General features: G+C 42.1%; 1 protein-coding gene across 4 annotated transcripts in view; it reads right to left on the bottom strand.

Moving 5' to 3' along the window:
* DOCK8 (dedicator of cytokinesis 8) overlaps window positions 1-18,789 on the bottom strand; it is a 225,044-nt gene that overhangs the window by 131,171 nt on the left and 75,084 nt on the right. For all 4 annotated transcript variants that reach the window (XM_040357049.1, XM_040357040.1, XM_040357065.1 and 1 more), the window contains exons 10-14: window positions 17,296-17,376; window positions 15,823-15,982; window positions 13,364-13,500; window positions 12,468-12,555; window positions 10,089-10,251 (exon numbers count right to left, since the gene is read on the bottom strand). In XM_040357049.1, coding sequence (XP_040212983.1) covers window positions 10,089-10,251; window positions 12,468-12,555; window positions 13,364-13,500; window positions 15,823-15,982; window positions 17,296-17,376 — 629 coding nt within the window. The remainder of the gene's footprint in view (window positions 1-10,088; window positions 10,252-12,467; window positions 12,556-13,363; window positions 13,501-15,822; window positions 15,983-17,295; window positions 17,377-18,789) is intronic.

Raw genomic sequence — 18,789 nt, 5'->3', positions numbered from 1 at the left:
TTTTTTTTTTTCAGCATCCTCTTTAATGTATATAAATGAATTACATCAAATGTAGAAGGGTTAGAACCCATGTCAGGGTTTTATTGCCATCTGTATACTGATGGGGGATATGCGTTCTTTTCTGTTGGCTCTCTAGAATTCTGTCTCCAGTACAATAATTAAGTGAGGGAAAATCTTGTAATGGAGAAACTTTTTACAGTTACAGCTGTGTGGGACTGGATACCTCACGTCTTGGAGTAACCTCCTGTGATTTCCAGTTGTGTCTCTGGGACAGGAAGTATTGAAAGTATAAAAAAAAGTTAGACAAACATTCAGAATTCCACATACGAAGCAAAAATCAAGCAATCTATGCAAGACATTTGCAAACCCTTTGAAGTGTATATACAGTATAGTCAAACATTAAAAATCATGTATTTCCACATTGTAGTTCAAAGATTTCAAACGTACTCCTATTATTCTAAATGATTTTGGCATTTGTAAACATTGTGAAGATCCCCACACATTTACGTCCTTGTATTCTGTGAAACATATTATTATACGGGACTTTTATAGCACTAACAGTTTGCACAGCACTTTACAACATGAGGGCAAACACTACAGTTACAATATAATTAAATACAGGAGGAATCAGGGGGCTCTGAACTTACAATCTAGGAGGGAGGATCAAGTGATACAAAAAGACAATAACTGAGGGATGAGCTGATGGAAAAAATAAAAGTACAGTTGTTAGGTAGGGGCAGAATAGTCTTCTCTGAAGAGGAGGGTTTTCAGGGACCGTTTAAAAGCAAACAGAGTGGGAGTTAGTCGGACAGATTGGGGTAGGGAGTTCCATAGGATAGGATAGGCTCAAAAAAAGTCTTGGAGGCGAGCATGGGAGGAGGTGACAAGGGAGCTAGAGGGAGCAAGAGGTCTTGGGAGGAACGAAAAGAACCAGAAGGTTGATATTTTGAGACTAGGTTAGTTATGTAGCTGGGGATTGGGTTGCAGATGGGTTTGTAAGTTGCTGTTAGTATTTTTAATTGAATTTGTTGGGTGAGTGGAACCCAGTGGAGGATTGGCAGAGAGGGGTGGCAGACACTGAATGGTTGGCAAGATGGCTGTGCCTGGCAGAAGCATTCCTGATGTACTGAAAGTAGGATAGTCTATGCAAAATGAATCCCGTGAGGAGGGAGTTGCAGTGGTCAAGGCGGGAGATGACAAAGGGGGAACTAGGAGCTTTGTGGTGTCATTGGTTAGGAAGGGGTATATTTTGTATATGTTGCAGGGGTATATTTTGTATATGTTGCAGGGGTTGCGGTGGCAAGTTTTGGACAGTGATTGGACATGGGGCTGAAAGGATAGTTCAAAGTCCAGGATTACACCTAGAAACTTGGCATGTGGGGATGGACTAATAGTACTGCTATTGATCCTGACAGAAAAATCAGGGAAAGAGGCATGAGGAGAGGAAAAATTATGAGCTCGGTTTTGGATATATTGAATTTGAGGAAGTGGCGTGACGTCCAGACTGATATGTCTGTTATTACGGGATGCCACTGTTAAGATTGGTGAGGTCTAGTGACAGCTTTTTAGGTTTGGGGATATTCACTATGTCCTGTGAGTAGGCACTGCTGTCACACATTTCACAGAGACTGCCTTCTGAACTGCAGAGGTGCTGGAGGAGGCAGAATCAGTACAGGAATCACAACTTACCATGGGATATGTAGTCCTTAAAACAGAAGGTAAACAGAAGAGGAGAAGCTGCAGAATGTGCAAGGAATCCAGGACGTTTTGGAAGGAGATGACCAGCAGATGAGCAGAACTCACCACATAAAAAGACATTTTCCAAGTAAGATTAAATTGAACTGTCAAATATAACTATTGGTTGTATCGGTAATGCAATGCTGATGTTATACAATGAAAATGTAGGCTGTGCCTATAGAATTCCATTAAAGGGGTTGTAAAGGAAAAAAAAATTCACTTCCTCATTGTTCGTTTTTGCTTAGAAGTTGCTCTATTTCTTCTCAGTTCTGTTCACTTCCTGCTTGTCTGATTGTTACTGACCACCGTGATGGGAGGCTTTACTGCGGTGGTCAGTGACGTGCTCACCCCCTCCTGGGAACTACATCTATGCGGTAGGACGCTCTCTACGTGTTAGAGACTTCAAGGAGGTGTGAATTACTGGGTGTGCCGCAATTCATACTGGGAAATGTAGTTCTTACCTGAACGAGCGATGCAAACCAGGAAGTGAATGAGAGAACATAAACTATAATGCCGGAGGTGATATAGATGAAGGAATTTAATAGGAATGTACTCGCTTTTTAACAGAATCATTACACTATTTTGTCTGTCTACCTTGCAGACATAAATTTTAGGCAAAACTATTTTTTCCTTTACAACTCCTTTAACTGCATTCATTTTAGACAGAAAAAAGATTTTAGTGTGAAAACTGGTATAATTCATCCCTTATCCTGAGCATGTAATGCTCTGCTACAATTGTAACTTAAATCCCCTGTAAGCACCAAGCCAGTTGTGTTGTAGATTATGAGCATGTGCCAAGTAGGGTGAAGTTCAGAAAGCTGAGCGCACACATTTTTATCTTGCTCTTCCATACATCTAGTTCCCAACAAACAGACCACTTTCATGCAGACAAAGCATACCAGTGCATAACAATAAACAATAATAGAGAGAAAGAATTACTTTTGGTTTAGAAAGATTAATTGTTCCCCAGTCAGGACTTATTTATTGTGACCGCTGGCTGGAGAACACATTCCATCTCCTCCTCCGTGTCTTAAAGATTTATTCTATGGATAAATTTAATGTGAGAGTTTCGGAAGTGTAATTATCCTATGGTGCTGCAAGTTACAACATTTAATGACAAATGAATGTTAGACGTAGAGTTTGTTTTGCTTTTCACTTTATTTTGTTCTGTTAAAACTATATTGTTTATTTAAAAGCAAAGTGCAATTATCTTTTATTATTGCAATTGCACCAAGCTGATACATTCTAATATCTGATTGGCCTCTATGGGTTAATGCACAATGCCCATCAACATTGCTCCTTGCATTATTTTAAGAATAGGCCTTGTGGGGAAACTAATGATTACAATATTCCATAGAAACCAGCGGTTTAACACTTTCATGTAGCTGAACAAATGAAATGTAACCAGCATTTTCTTTTAGTTACTGTACTGCAATGCTGCTTATAACAATTTTTTAAATAAACCCATAATAATTTAAATTGGGGAGAATTTGTCAGATCTAAATCTCTGGGTTGAAGCTGAAGTGGAGCCATCATTAGGGCCCCGTTGACAAAAACTGTAGTTGCTGCCTTTAAATAAACAGCCACTTATCTGTCCCCCGATTCAGCAGTGTGCTCACCCCAGCTGTTCTCCATGTGTCCTCTCTCGCTTGGGCCAGCGTCTTTAGAATGGGCACCCGGGTGTGACAGCTTGCAGCCTCACAGCCAGGAGCCCACTGCCCATAGCTCCCAACTGTCCCTAATTTGGAGGGACTGTCCCTGATTTGGAGAAATGTCCCTCTGTCCCTCATTCCTCCTCATTTTGGTCTGATCTATAAAGTTGCATATAAAATGCACTTTTTATCTTTCAAAAAGTATTTCCCAGGGCTAAACCTTTCATCCAAATTCTAAAATGATGCATTTGTATATTTTAAAAGCCAATATAAAGGAATAGTAGTGGTAAAAAAAAGCCCTTTTGGATCTAATTAACTTTTTTTGGTTAATTCTCCTTTAAGGGGGTGTGGCAGGAGGCGTGTCCTATGCCTACATACGTTTGCTAGTAGGTGTCCCTCATTCCCATCTTAAAATGTTGGGAGGTATGCATGTGCGATCGCTGCTGTGCTTTGTGAATGGTCCCACAATCGGGGGATTTTTTTTCCTCCCGCCAGCGCATCGCCTCAATGTGAAAGTCCAAATGGTTAAGGAAGGGGGGAGGAGGACTTAAAGCAGATTTTTCCCTTTTGTGTGGAGTTCCGCTTTAAGAAGACTATCACTTTGCTGGTTCTGGTTGACCTGCTTAAAGTAAATTCAACACCAGTGCGAATGTACCCTTATACTTACCTTTACAGCTCTCCATTGCTGCTTCATTGCTCTGTTGCAGACATCATACATCTCTGGTGGTTGTCATGTGAGGACAACAACCTTATTAACCCTGTGTAAGCTCTAATGGAGGTTATACAGGGTTAGAATAAGAGATCCAGCAATGAAGCTCTGATTGCGCATAGCAGCAAAGGTGAGCATAAGTGGATTTGGAATGGTCTGTCAGGACTCCCTGTCACATTTCCCTCAATTCCAACCAGAACACTGCTTTTCTACAGAATCACTATACCGGAGTAGGTAGTACAGATCTCTGCCATTACAATACCTAACCTATAAAAGCAGCAAATGCACATCACAAAGGAATAACACATAAGTTACTTTACTGCATTTCCTATAATCTTAAAATCTGTCACCTAAAGCAACCAAACCAGTTCAGTATTTATTGGACATTTTTAACATTCAGTTACATTTGCACACACGTTTAAATGTGTCCTCTGGCATACTAAAACTTCCGCTGTATCATTTCAATTTTACCCTAACAAGTTCTTTGTTCTAAGTTCCAGCTTGCGGTGAGAGCGTATACTTATGATTCACTGTCCAAACAGATATACATTGTACAAGTCTGTCTGCTTCATTTCCTCAGCATGTCTTTTATAAAGTCAATAGCTGTCCATTCTGCTTTGATTAAATAAGAATCCTTGGCAGAACTGTACGCGAGGGGTCAGTTTGCACTTCCTGATGTGCTGTAGTATATTAGCCTGCCCCACTTCGCTGCTGATTTGCCTGAGATATTAAGAGATTTTGTTAATGGTGTCATTGGCTTCTTTTTTGGCAACTTAGAAACCAATATCAACCCATCTCTAGCCAAGTTGCCTTGAGTTTTCGACAGGCTTGGGCAGGGTTAAAACTTTTGTACAATTTTACTGCTATGTGCAATTTAATTGGATCGATTTCTCCTTACTTCCATGAAAAACAAAAAAGGGGGGCAGGGGTCACTAGGATAGCACAGACAGGAATAAAAGCCTTAGGCCCCTTTTCACACGGACGGACCCGTTCAGGTTCGCCTGTCAGTTTTTTAGGCGGATCTGAACGGATGCTCCATGCTCCTCTATGGAGCCTCTGATGTCAGAGGTGACATGCCCGCTGACATCAGACCCGCTCCAATCCGCAAAAGTGTGACAGATGGAAACCCCATTTTCCATCCGTCTGGCGGATGGGATGAAAACAGACTCTACGGTCTGCCTTCATTCGATCCCCCATAGGGGAAAGCGGCGCTCTGACAGGTCGGTCCCTGCACAGTGTGTAGAGACAGACCTGTCATCTGCCAGCAAAGTGGAGCCCGTACACGGACACGTCCGTGTGAAAGGGCCCTTACAGATGATATTCTAATTTTCCTCCACTCTAAAAAAAAACACAACATTTTTGGGTGTCTATCTCTGCTGGAGAGATTTCATACAGCTTCCTCTGCCCCTCTGTCATTGGGTTTGACCACTTCCCATCCAATGCACATTTATACATCCTTGGACAGTAGTGGTGATATCAAGATCATGGTGGCAACTGCTGCCATGATCCTGGTATTGTTTATTAGAGCGGACGATGGGCTTTTATGTAAAAGTGACCCGAGTGGCTATACAGCGGTCTGACCACTTTTACCATAAGCTGAAAGGGGTCCCCCCCTCCCACCACCCAGGAATGTATCATGGTAAAAAAAAAAAAGCTTTAGAATCACCCTAAACCCAATTTCATATATTGCAGCTTACCAATCATTGAATGTGGTGGCTGCATTAGTTTATTTTTTATAGATTTTTCCCTTTATTTCACCTGGTGATCTGACCAGTAACACACTGCCTGTCTTAAGGTGTTTCCATTATGGATGGAGGAGCAGTGGAGAAACCTTTGGAAATCAGCATTGTCAGTCTGGAGAGAGGGTAATGTTTGACTAGCAGATTTAAGCAGGCCATACACGGAGCACATATCTTTTCTGCAACCTCTATTCCCCCATCAACGCAGACAGTGGCAGGGGAAGCCGTCCCCGACAGTGATTATTGCCATTGGCTATACAAGCCGCTAGCGATAATTGCATGTAAAATTTATCAGGCTAATTGTACCCAAGTTGATCGATGGATCAACTTGGTACATTCAGCCTTCACATACATGGTTTGAATCTCAGCTGGTTCCTGCTAAACCAGCTGAGATTTGAACCATCTAAGGCCAGTCTTAGATAGACTTGAATCACAAATTGAAGCTGAACTTCGACTCAGTGCCAGTTCATACATATACGCTACAAATTTGGTGTGAATTTAAACCAGTACACAGTGTAGATTTGCATTGTGAGTTCTGCTATCCATGTGCGATTTCAATGCAAGTTTAGTGCGAATTTGTGAGCGGAGTGGTCACATCTGCGATTTTAATTTTATTTTCTATAAAATCTAGGCAAAATAAAAATTCACAGTGATGTGAACACGGGACTGCGATTTCAATCCAGTACCATATAAGTCTATTCTGCTGAAATTCACACGCACTGCACTAAACTCGCACAGGACCCTTTTTTGAACTGGATCAAATTCGTATCACATGTATGCCTTCATTAGAAATATTGCTTTTTTACATGACATGCAAATCTTTGCTTTTCGGATTGCATCTGATCCGCATAAAACCGTCACTAACACTTTATAAGCAGATAAAGCAAAGTTTTTTTTCCTTTTTGGCCTAAAGGATTTACATAAATGAAAATAGCTGACCACTCTTGTTAGTATGAAATGATTTGTCTCAACACTTTTGTTGGACAGCTTGGTTTATTAGGCTGGCCAGACATGGATTGAAATTTGGCCAGTTCAGCAGAATTTTAATCCATATATGGGCAGGCTGGTTGTACAGAAGCAACTTTTATACAACCAGCTTGTTGAGTTGTTCCCAAACAATCAGCTCCACCAACTAAAGCCAGTGTTCTGTCAAAATAGCCAATTCATCAAGATCTCCAATTATGTCACGTCCAGTTACTGTAAATAATCAGTAATTGGAGATTTAGATGACTTGCAGTTTTGACACAACACCGGCAAGCATGTACACTCCGGTACACAAATACTTTGCCGTTTTGACACAACAGTGGGTAACAAGGAAAAAGCTGTTGCTGCCGCGGAGGCAGCCATTTTGTTGGTTAGTATCAAAGCGGACTAACAATATCCGCTCATAATACTGTGTACTGGAGTATATACTGTTGCCGGTGTTGTGTCAGAACAGCAAATCATCTAAATCTCCAAGTACTGATGGTTTACAGTAACCTGGAGTGACATAATTGGAAATCTTGATGAATTGTCTGGACAGAACACTCGCAGCACTGATCAGTGTATTCTGATGGCTGGGAAGTCTCACCACTGTCAGAATGCAATAGCACAATAGAAGTGATTCCTCCATCCACCTCAAATGTGTGGATGGAGGAATCTGCTTTTTTTTTCTTTGTTTAACCTACTTGTTGAATGAAAAATAATGATTAATGTATGACCAACTTAAAGGGGAGTTCCGCCAGGAAAACAAAAAATTAAAAAAGTCAGAAGCTACAAATACTGCAGCTGCTGACTTTTAAAATAAGGACACTAACCTGTCCAGGGCGCCTGTGATGTCCTCACCCGAAGCCTACCCGTCCCTCGTCTCCTGGGCGGAGGCGCCACCATCTTCAGTAAGAGAAACAGGAAGTGAACAGCCTGGTTCCCTACGGCACATGTGTGAATCGCACTGCGCGTCCTGACTGGTCTTTGCTATCTTCTGGGACCCGTGTGTCTCCCAGAAGACAGCGGGGGGACGGAGGAGGGGCCGGACAGGTTATAGATTGCTGGAAGTGTGAGCAAATACCTGTATTAGACAGGTATATGCTCCCCCCTGAAAGGTGCCAAATTTGACACCGGAGGGGGAGGGACACGATAAGCGGAAGTTCCATTTTTGGGTGGAACTTCACTTTAAAAGGAAATAACATACTTACTGGCAAGAACAACAGGTGAAAATAGAAAAAAACAAAAACATATGCAGCTACCACAGCTAAGGACTTAGAAGCTGCAAAATGATGTATATTTTTGGGGGGGTTTATTATACCCCAAAGCTTTAATAATGTTGATATCTGGCGGAGAGTTTAGAGCAGTAACTAGGGCTGTGCTTGCCATAATAACTGTGGTAAAATGCCTAGAGCAGCGAATGGCCACAATCCCCTGGCCACCTCGGACTCAACAAAAGAAATGTGTGCAAGGGAGGCGAAGAGGATTCAGAAGATTCTCTATAGTTCAAGAAACATAAAACTATCCGTTCTTTCTCCAGTCTGATGATCTGTATAGTTAAAAATAGCTGTGATAATAAAGCAGGCAGCATTTAGCCTCTAGTTGCACATACTAGCATTTGTTTCTAATAAACAAGTTGCATGACAAGTTGCATGACACAAGGGGCGGAGCTTGTGAAAAAGGGCATCATCATTCAGGTGTGCCTAGAAATGCATGATGGCAGTATCAGTTCTTATATCAGTAAGATTAATAGAATTATAGTAAATGAAAGTCTGTTTACCTTGCTGTTGGGTCACCACCTTAAATACACAGTTCTGTATCAGTGTAAAACTATGCAAGTGCATTTTTTTTAGGCATGTTTTTTATTTCATACCTTTTACAGTAATTATGTCTTCTATTTTAAAGCATATTGTATATAAAGTTATTTTTTGGATAGTATAGGGGAGGTTCAAAACTGCGGTTAGTTTTTTTTCTTGGCCACGTTAGGTAGATTCCCCTTCACTTCCTGTCCTGTAGACGCAACAGGAAATGAGATGTCTTTCTAATGTAAGGATGCAAGGCAGGGGTCTCAAACTGGTGGCCCTCTAGCTGTTATGAAATTACAAGTTCCATCATGCCTCTGCCTGTGGAAGTCATGCTTGTAACGGTCAGTCTTGCAATGCCTCATAAGACTTGCAGTTTCACAACAGCTGGAAAGCCTCCAGTTTGAGACCCCTGATGTAAGGGATATCCCCTCTTAGTCAGCTGTTGCTGGAACAAATGTCCCTAGATGATTCCCCCTATATTACTGTTGTGGTGGCAACTCAAAATTATTGATTTTCCCTCACTTTCATTCCTGGTATGATTGGTTATCAGGACAATTAGACAGACTCTCCCTAAGAAGGGCACATACAGCAATACAATTCTGATAGAAGCTCAAATTTTTGTTTGCCTTTAGTTATAATTTAAAGCTGAACTTCAGGGAAAGTAAAAATGTCCCCTTGCAGTGGAGCTGCCACTGCAAAAGAAATTGCTTATGTGAAGGGAACTGGAAAAAGCACTTTTGCTTACCTGATCATCTGCTCCTGACGGTGCCTTTGTGCTGCAAGATCCGTGAGTGTAGCCACTTCCCCCCTTTCCCCCTATGATCTGACAGTCAGATGCCATCTGATGTCATCAAGACCAAAATCAAAGTCCATAAACTTGCATTTAACGTAAGGACACTTGCCTGTATCCGCTTGTGCGCTCTGCTTTTATAACATATTTGCACATTATTGTGCAACATATAGTGCATTTTATCATGTATATAGTAATCTGTATAGTGTAACACGATGTAATGTGGTACATAAAGTACTAATATACAGTACATTACAAGCGGTGTAGGAATTTTTGTTTTTATAGTGTTAATATACTGTATATACTGTAATGCAGTGGATAAGGCATGGTACATTGACTAGGCAAAACATAATCAAAACTGTACTGAATAATAAATAATTTTACAGTGAATTGATCTATTTCTAAAAAGTTTTGTGATGGAGGCATCTGATATTGTCTTGCAGGTCCTTGTTCTTCCCATGCTTCCAGGCCATTATGCAACTCCTCCTGAAGTCTATTATTTATATTTACACTTTATTTTCTCTTATATATACACTTTCTCTTTTTTCCCTTATGTAGACTTATATTCACCACTTTTTTGTTCTATTACTAAAATTAAATGACTTACACATCAATCAACGGGCTACTTCCTATCCAGATACAATCAAAGACAACGTATAGCAAATGTATGCTTCTGGTAAGTCTTATTCATACCTGTAGGTGGTGTGCGGAACATAAACTTCCCTCACTGGAAACTCAAGAACCTCTTTAATTAGACGAGTTCGGCCTTCTGAAAAGGGCTTCACAGAAAGCATCTCAGGAGTTAGACAGCCAATCATCCCTTCACATACAGGGGAAATCTCAAGTTTTAGCAACCCTTAGATTAAAAAAAAAAAAAAGTAGAAGATGAGTTGTAATATTTTCACAAAGAGAATACTACAGCATATGCAATTTACTTAGCATTATTATTCCCATTACTGTATATGTTCTGTATAAATAACTATAGGCCCCTTTCACACCAGCAGACCGATTGGGTCCGCCTGTCCGTTTTTCAGGCAGACCTGGTCAGACCACCCGCTGTTGTCTATTGAGCAGCAGATATCAGCAGACGTGTCCAGCTATCAGAACACCCAGAACATGTTATTATTATTCAGGATTTAAATAGCGCCAACAGTTTGCCCAGCACTTTACACTACAATACAATTCGCTACAGGAGGGATCAGAGGGCCCTGCTCATTAGAGCTTACAATCTAGAAGGGAGGGTCAAGTGGGACAAAGGGTGGTAGCTGTGGGGGATGAGCAGACGGACAAAATTTAAATATAGTTGTTAGGTGTGGGTAGGATAGGCTTCTCTGAAGAGGAAGGTTTTCAGGGATTGTCTAAACAGGGATCCTCAAACTACGGCCCTCCAGCTGTTGCGGAACTACACATCTCATGAGGCATTGTAAAACTCTGACATTCACAGACATGACTAGGCATGATGGGAGTTGAAGTTCCTGAACAACTGGAGGGCCATAGTTTGAAGACCCATGGTCTAAAAGCTAATAGAGAAGGAGATAGATGGACAGGTTGGGGTAAGGAGTTTCACAGGCTTGGAGAGGCTCTGGAAAAGTCCTGGAGATGAGCATGGGAGGAGGTGATTAGAGAGCTAAAGAGCAGGAGGAATACATATTTGCATACCTATTTTCCTCTGTTCGGTCAACAATATTCTGCCTAGACAATGCTTCATCAGGAACAAGACAAAATTTGCTACGTGTATGGCCAGCTCTAGACTGAGCTAGCAACAGCTACATCCTGCAGGCACAGTCATCATCAAATTTGATAAGCAGCTTTAGGCTGTATGGGGGTTTTGGCCAACTCCCAACACTATTTTGAGGCATTCAGAATTATTAGTGTACAGCCAGTGTGCCCATACATGGATCAAAATTCAGCCAGTCCCTGTTGAACTAGCCAAATTTCTTAACCATGTATGGCTGGCTTAACACTACTCTTCCCTCGACAATACTGCTGTCCATAAATGTCTCCATTGCTCCTCTATCCATAGTGGAAACACCTAAAGAAGGAGGTGTGTTCCTGGCCGGATAATCAGTTCTTTTGGTTTAATACTGGTTAAGGCTGCCTATCACATGGTTGATCAGGAAGCACAGAAAGTGGGAAGGTGCAAATCCAAGTGCTACATTTTTACTAGATGTCTGTACATGCTCAAATATAGCACTTAAATCCACCAACCACCAACTAGTCTTTTTGTTATATTAGGTTAATTTCATTCTGATTAAACTGGATTAGGATTTGATTAGCAATTTAAAAGGTCACCTGTGCTCAAATAATATTTCAGTCTTGGATAGACACTATAAAATTGAATCACCCATTTGCTACTTATATCTTTCAAATACTTTTTTTTTTACCAGTGGCGGCTGGTAGTATAACGGTGGCAAAAAATCAACAGGGCGCCAATTCCTCTCCCAGTCGGTCAGGTCACAGGCATCCTAACCCCCATCCCTCCGTCGGTCACCAGTCCCACACTTACCCCATCTAGGTCACGGGCAGCGGGTGGCACCTCCTCCTCCTCATGCTTCACGGCGGCTTCCCCTGTGTCTCCTCCCTCCTCCTCAGCAGCCAATAGGATCTCTTTTCCTCTCGGCCAATCGGGTGACAGATCTCAGGATCAGTTTCCTGATTGGCCAGGAGGAGAATCAGGAAGACAATAGCGAATATTATTCAGCTATTTTCACACAACTGGGTGGGCGGGCCCCTGGCTCTAATCACGTGCTTCAAAAAAAAAAATGCCCATTGGTATCCATGTGTCCAGCACCCTGCATGTAGGTTAGGGTGCCGGACGCATGGAATAGCGGGTGGTGCTTCTGCGCCGTGTATTACGGGCCACCACTGCTTTTTACACTAAGGACTAAAAAAAAAAAAAGGACTCAGATCTAGTTAGCCAGTGTGTTACAAACCTTAAAGAAAATAGCGCAAGTGGCTAATATATCAAAAAATAGAAAAACAAGCATTTGAGTGAGCAACCCACCCATCATTTGCTTTTCCCACAATACTCAAAGCTCGCTCAGTTGCCAGTATATTTTTGTACCGTCTTACCTGGTAGACATTTTGTTCTCCTTTGCAGCGATCTCTTGTAATCTGCTAGGTGCTTGAATAAGTCTTCATCACTTAGTTTATCTCCTTCCTAATACAAAACAGCCACACAATAGCATTTATAAATATATAATAGCATTTTATGGTGAACACAAAACCACTGATAAATTGAAAAGCACAATATGGCATTGTCAGAGCATTTATGTGTTTATATTTATTTTGTTAATGTAGCTGTTAACATAGACACTTTGTAATACAGCGAAGGAGATGGGGGGTTAAGGGCACTGTGCACACACACAGGGGTTGATTTACTAAAAAGGGAAAATTCGAAATCTGGTGCAGCTGTGCATGGTAGCCAATCAGTTTCTAACTTACTTCAGCTTGTTCAGTTACGCTTTGACAACAAAAAAAATGGAAGCATTGAAGGACCCGGCCTTGGGGCGGCAAAGGGAGTAAATCCGGGCCTGAATATATATATATCACACACACACACACGTATATTATATACATGTGTAACCGCCCAAGCATACGACTTTCTTCACTTCTCTGCTATGGGCTCTAGCCCCAGATCTTTTGTAGACCTAGCAATGCCCCTGCAACGGTGCATGGTAGACAATCAGCTACTGACTTCAGCTGATTTAGTTAAGTTTTGTCAAAGCTTAAATGAACAGGCTGAAGTTAGAAGCTAATTGTCTACCATGCACAGCTGCACCAGATTTTGCACTCTTTAGTTTAAAAAAATAAAGCCATATGATTTCAACAATACACATATGAGCACATACATAGGCAACAAATAAATATTTAGGGTAACATACATTTTAAGTAAAGATGTTCAACTCCTTTAGTAAATCATCAAAATTGTTAGCCAGTTTGTGCCCTGTACTGGGAAAATTATTTACCTGCCTAAAGAAAATGTTGTGCGTAATTGTTGTTGACTTAAAAGGTGATGTTGAGCCTTCATCAATTGAATTTGCCCTTTCAGAAAATCTTCTTGGTGCCCCTAGTGAGGATCTTCTGTCACTAGGTGATGCTCTGCCTGTAGAAAAAAAAACAGCTCTTTAAATTAACCATTATGAACTGGACAGGAATATATATATATATATATATATATATATATAACACCACTGGTTGAACTATTGCTATAACAATACCTACAAGACTTCTATGAGGGCCAAAACAAAGGGGGTGCAGTCAGGACCCATATGTAAGGCCGGTCCGCTGCTTTTTCCACGTTTAGTGTTTGTTTAATTTGGAGGCAGCGAACACAGCACACTGTACTACAATCCCCTATATGTCAGCCACAACTTGGCTAGAATCAGGGGTAGTGTTGGGGGAACTACCAGCAACATTTCTACCAACTCCTCTCTCATAAACCTGAATGGACAGGGGACATCTGCATTCAAAACAGTGGTCCCCAAATCTTCAGGACAATTCTGAAATGTATAGAATGGTCCACATGCTCATGTATCCTAAAACATATCTTGGGAGCCACAGCAGCAGCTAAGACTTAACTGCAAAAGTCAGGATCGTTCCAAAGATTCAGGGACTGCTGATAATTGAAAAGAAACAAAGCCCAAAGTCTCCAGCACATGCAAAGCCCAGCCAACTGCTCTCCATTTATTGCAGCCTCTGTTCTCCGATCTGCGGATCAGTACACACAGGGGCGAACTGACTATTCGGGCACTGTCCGAGGGCCCCATGCCACTAGGTGGCCCCATCAGGGTTGCCAGCCTCAGTAAAACCAGGACATTATGTAAAAATCTGTGTTTTTTTTTTTTACATCTGTCCCTGAAATGTCTCTTACCGATATCCTTTTGGTCCAAAAATCGCAAGGATTATAGCTGCTCCCCCTCTCCAGTACCTTTTCAGTGTGTGTATACTGTGTGTATATATTGTGTGTCTGTGTATACATACTGTATGTGTGTGTGTATACTGTGTGGCCCCATAATCTATTGCCTGGGGGCTCCATAATCTCCTATTGCCTGGGGGCCCCATGAGTTGTCAGTCCGCCCCTGAGTACACACCTCTCCCAAATTGCAATCTGGGTTTTGTAATCCGGCTGTGGCCCTAATTTTATGAAAGCAACATGTCTGAAAGTCACTTTGCAACCAGAAGCACGGGCAGGTAGTTTAAATGGAGCTGCTGGTGCAGAACATGAAGAAATTCTGAAGTCTGAACTATAAATTACATGCAACGCTACCCCTGTAGGAGTTTGTTCAATACGCTACTCTGCCCTTGAACCCGAAGAATCATCTCAGCCCCTACTGGCACACCTAGCAATAAGGTTAGTAGATTCTGCTTACTTTTTTAATATAATTCCTTAACATTACTTTCCAATACCCTCTACCACAACAATTTAGATAGTACTTCCCTGAGTTTAATACTTATGTAAATACAATTATTGTGTTCCCTAAGCCTCCAGCTTGGAATGCCTTCACCTTTCTGGCAGGCATGTTTACTGTAGGTGTGCAGCAATGCCATGTGCCATTTAATACTTCACGCTTCTCATGATCTGTCCTCATAATTTGGCATTTCCCTTCTGTTGCTTGTCAAATGCTGCCTAATGTGGCAAGTGAGAACAGTGACCTGGGAGTGCATGCAGCAAAATACAAAAAACTCTTTATGAGGGTTCCTTCCCATAGACTATCATGGGTGCTCAACCTGTGGCTCTCCAGCTGTTGCGGAACTACAATTCCCATGAGGCATTGCAAGCCGCTGACAGGTACAAGCATGTCTCCCAAAGGCTGAGGCATTATGGGAATTTTAGTTTTGCAACAGCTGGAGAGCCACAGGTTGAGCACCCATGGTAGATGATCCTAAAGCTGGCCATACACAGCTTGAATTTCACCTGATTCCTGTGAATCACCTGAAATTCGAGCAGTGGTACGGCCTGGTCAGCACCTCTTGGTTTGACATACAGTAGGTTGAGAAATCGAAGGAACTGAGCAGAAAAGAGTCATCCAGACAGTGACTGCAGCTGTATTCAGGTATTCTGACAGCTGTGGGCACCAGCTGTCAATATACAGTAGCTGGCAGTGGAATATCTATCCACCCATGCTGTGCAGCGTGGATTTGGGAAGTTTATGGATTTTTCTTGTGCAGCTCGTCTGGCTGAACGAGAGACATCTTTGAATCTATAGCCAGCAACTTAGCACTTCAGAAGGGCACAGACACAGGTGCGTCACACAAGTCCACCCACAAGTCTCTCTTGGCAAGTTGATTAGGCTGGGTTGAGCCACTCTTCTACATTTTAACCCATTTGGACTTGATCTGTTTTATCAGTATACTGTAATCTAAGAGTTGAGCTCTCTAAACCTGAATACAATACTCTGAGTGGGGTATATGTACTATAACATACCATTTATGCTTTCGGTTTCAGGGGTTTCTTTTTCCAGTGTCATAACATTGATGCAACTTAGTAGACTGATAGGTACCCAAGCAAGCGGCATCCGATATTTTCCCAAGCGCTGACAAAAAGTTTCAGCCTGTGATTTAAGTTTGTCTAGTTTTTCTTTAGTCTGTAATAAAAGGTGAAAAAAAATATATAGCATTTCTAAATGTAGCATTGTAGTCAATAGTTAAAAAATCTAAAATTTGTGAAATTCTCCTAAATATTTACATTTTGCTTCTTCGCAAAATATAGACCAGCTGCTGCTCCCAAGAAACATTGAATGGTGGCTGTGTCACTGTATTCTCGAGGACCAGGGGGCGTATTCTTGGTGTTCTGGCCAGTGGCGGTCTGTCCATTATGGGCGCCCGAGTACCGCCCCCTCTATCCACGGCCCCCATCCCCTCCACCGTCTAACAATGCGGCAATGCGATGCTCTATCCATCGCCGTTGCCACCCCCTATTCCTGCATCTGGCCCTTTTCAGGATGCCGGGCGCCTGAATTACAGCAACGGGGGTTGTTTTTTCTTGAAGCACCTGGTTAGAACCAGAGGCTCTAATAGGCTTAGAAAAAGGATAGGCTCAAGGCACAGATTATTGCACCAGGAGCCCACCCAAGTGTTAGAACAGCGAAAAAATATTCGCTGTTGCAACACTGATCCTTCTCCCGGCCAATTGGGAAGTGGGTCTGATACCCGTCCCACGACTGGCTGAAAGGACAGGCGATCCTATTGGATCCCTAGGAGGAGGGGAGGAGATGCACAGTTGAAGTGAGGAGGAGGGAGAAGGAGAAGACACAGGAGCCTCTACCAGATGCCCTGATCCCTGTTGCTCCTTGATGTCAGGTGCTGCCCAATGCCCGCCGCCTAGATGGGGTAAGTGGACAGACCAGCAGACAGCGAGCAGGGGTGGGGTTGTGGTGGGGTGCTTTGAGGTGCCCTGGGGGGGAGGGTGTGTGCTTGTTTGCCGCCCCCCCAAACAAAAAAACACGAGCCGCCAATGGTTCTGGCCACAAAGAATGTAGCTGGATGAAACAGTCAGTCATTCAGCCTGGGAGCATTCATAGACTTACTAGCAACCTTAAAGACTCATAGTTGGGACACGGGAAAACAAATAAGGTCTGCGACAAAAGTAGCTCCTGGATAGCCAGCTAATCTAATCTAAGGGTATGAGAAGTTCTGAAGCTAGAGCCTACATTTCTGCACTTTATGTGTCTTTTCTCAGTCCTACCTCTATAACACATACAAGAAAAAAAGTTGATGCAAACCAGATATCTTTGTACAATACCAGCATTTCTTGTTCAATCTTATACCAGTTACCATAGGAATGCATATAGTACAGAGAAATGGCTAGTTATTATGCAGCTTTATTATTTCCTGCTTGTGTATTCTCTTATTTAGGTTCTCAGAATATGAGAAAGCTAACTAAAGACCAACAACTTACTTTTCCACCATCGCTCTCTTTTAAAACCATGTATGGTTCTGAACACTCTGAGATTTCTCCCTGCTGAAGAACCTTTTCAATCTGTAAAAGGGAAAAACAAAGTCATTTACACTCAATTTTACTTTGGTGCCAGCTACTAGACAATCCAATTTGCGAGGTAACATTCCATTCCTTCATCTCCCGGGTCTTCCCACAGCAAAAAAAAAATTAAAGTGATTGTAAAGTCTTTTTTTTTTTTTTAAATAACATGTTATATTTACCTGCTCTGTTGCAGTGGAGTTGCACAGAGCAGACAGACCCTCCTCTTCTCGGGGCCCTGTTTTCTGCTCCTGGCCCCTCCCTCCTATCGAGAGCCCACCACAGCAAGCAGCTACCTATGGGGGCACTCGAGCGGAGTTACAGCTCCATGTGGCCATTCAGACACAGAGCCTGACCTGGCCACGCTCCCCTCTCCCCCTGATTGGCTGACCGACTTTGATTGACAGCCAGGGGAGCCAATGGTGCCACTACTGTGTCTCAGCCAATCAGGAGGAGTGTCCCTGACGGCTTAGACATTCGCTGGAGAGAGATGGGGCTCAGGTAAGTTTTAGGAAGGCTGCTGCACACAGAAGACTTTATCTTAATGGATAGAATGCATTATGATAAAAAAACCTTCTACCATTGCAACTCCTTTAAAGCTGAATTCTGGCGAAGAAAAAACTCCCCACTGCAAGGGTTAACTGCTTCTTTTTGCCTACAGGATGATGAATATGGATATTTGTTTACCTTACTCTTCCCTCCTTTGGCAACTAATGCTCATCCCTGATGACCTGCATTCAGGAATGTGATCAGGATCTCAGCTTCCTCATGTGAAATGCAGGACTACTGGTCCTGCATTGTACAGGATGACATCAGAGAGCATACGATCAAGCAACAAAAGGTAAGAGGCCTCAGGAGACCGGTTGTGCCAAGAGGAGGAAGCCTGCAGGAGCGAGAAATAAAGTATTTCACCAAATTCATCATCTCATAGGCAAAACAAGCAGTTAAACCTTGCTGTGGAGAAGGGGATTCACGTAAGATTCAGATAAGCTTAGGAAATTAGGGACGTACTTACTAAAGTTAATACCTCTGATGTCATTTGATAAACTGAGAGCTACTCCTTTAGTAACACGTTCTTAAATTGTAAGATGACATAAAAAGGCAAACACTGAGTACACCAAGTATGGCATCTAAAAGACTGTGTACAAATAACTTGATTCAATTTAAAAAACCCCAGTTTTTGCAATTATATTCCCCGGTTATTGCATAACCCACCATGGGAAGAAGGAAGAATCTTATTTTAGGTTTCTTTAAATGTGAACAATTAAAAGCATAGCAAAATGGTTTATATTATTAGGAATGTCCATTTAATTTTTTAGGCCTCATGCACACTGGACGTTTTTATAGTTGCTGTTTTGGTCATTTTTTTCTACAGCATGTTATTCTATGTGTCCATACACACGCTGTTATTAGCGT

This window comes from Rana temporaria, chromosome 1 (assembly GCF_905171775.1).
Source record: "Rana temporaria chromosome 1, aRanTem1.1, whole genome shotgun sequence".
In the NCBI taxonomy this organism is placed as follows: Eukaryota; Metazoa; Chordata; class Amphibia; order Anura; family Ranidae; genus Rana; species Rana temporaria.
The sequence above is the reverse complement of the archived record's forward strand: the minus strand, read 5'-3'. Positions and strand labels throughout refer to the sequence as shown.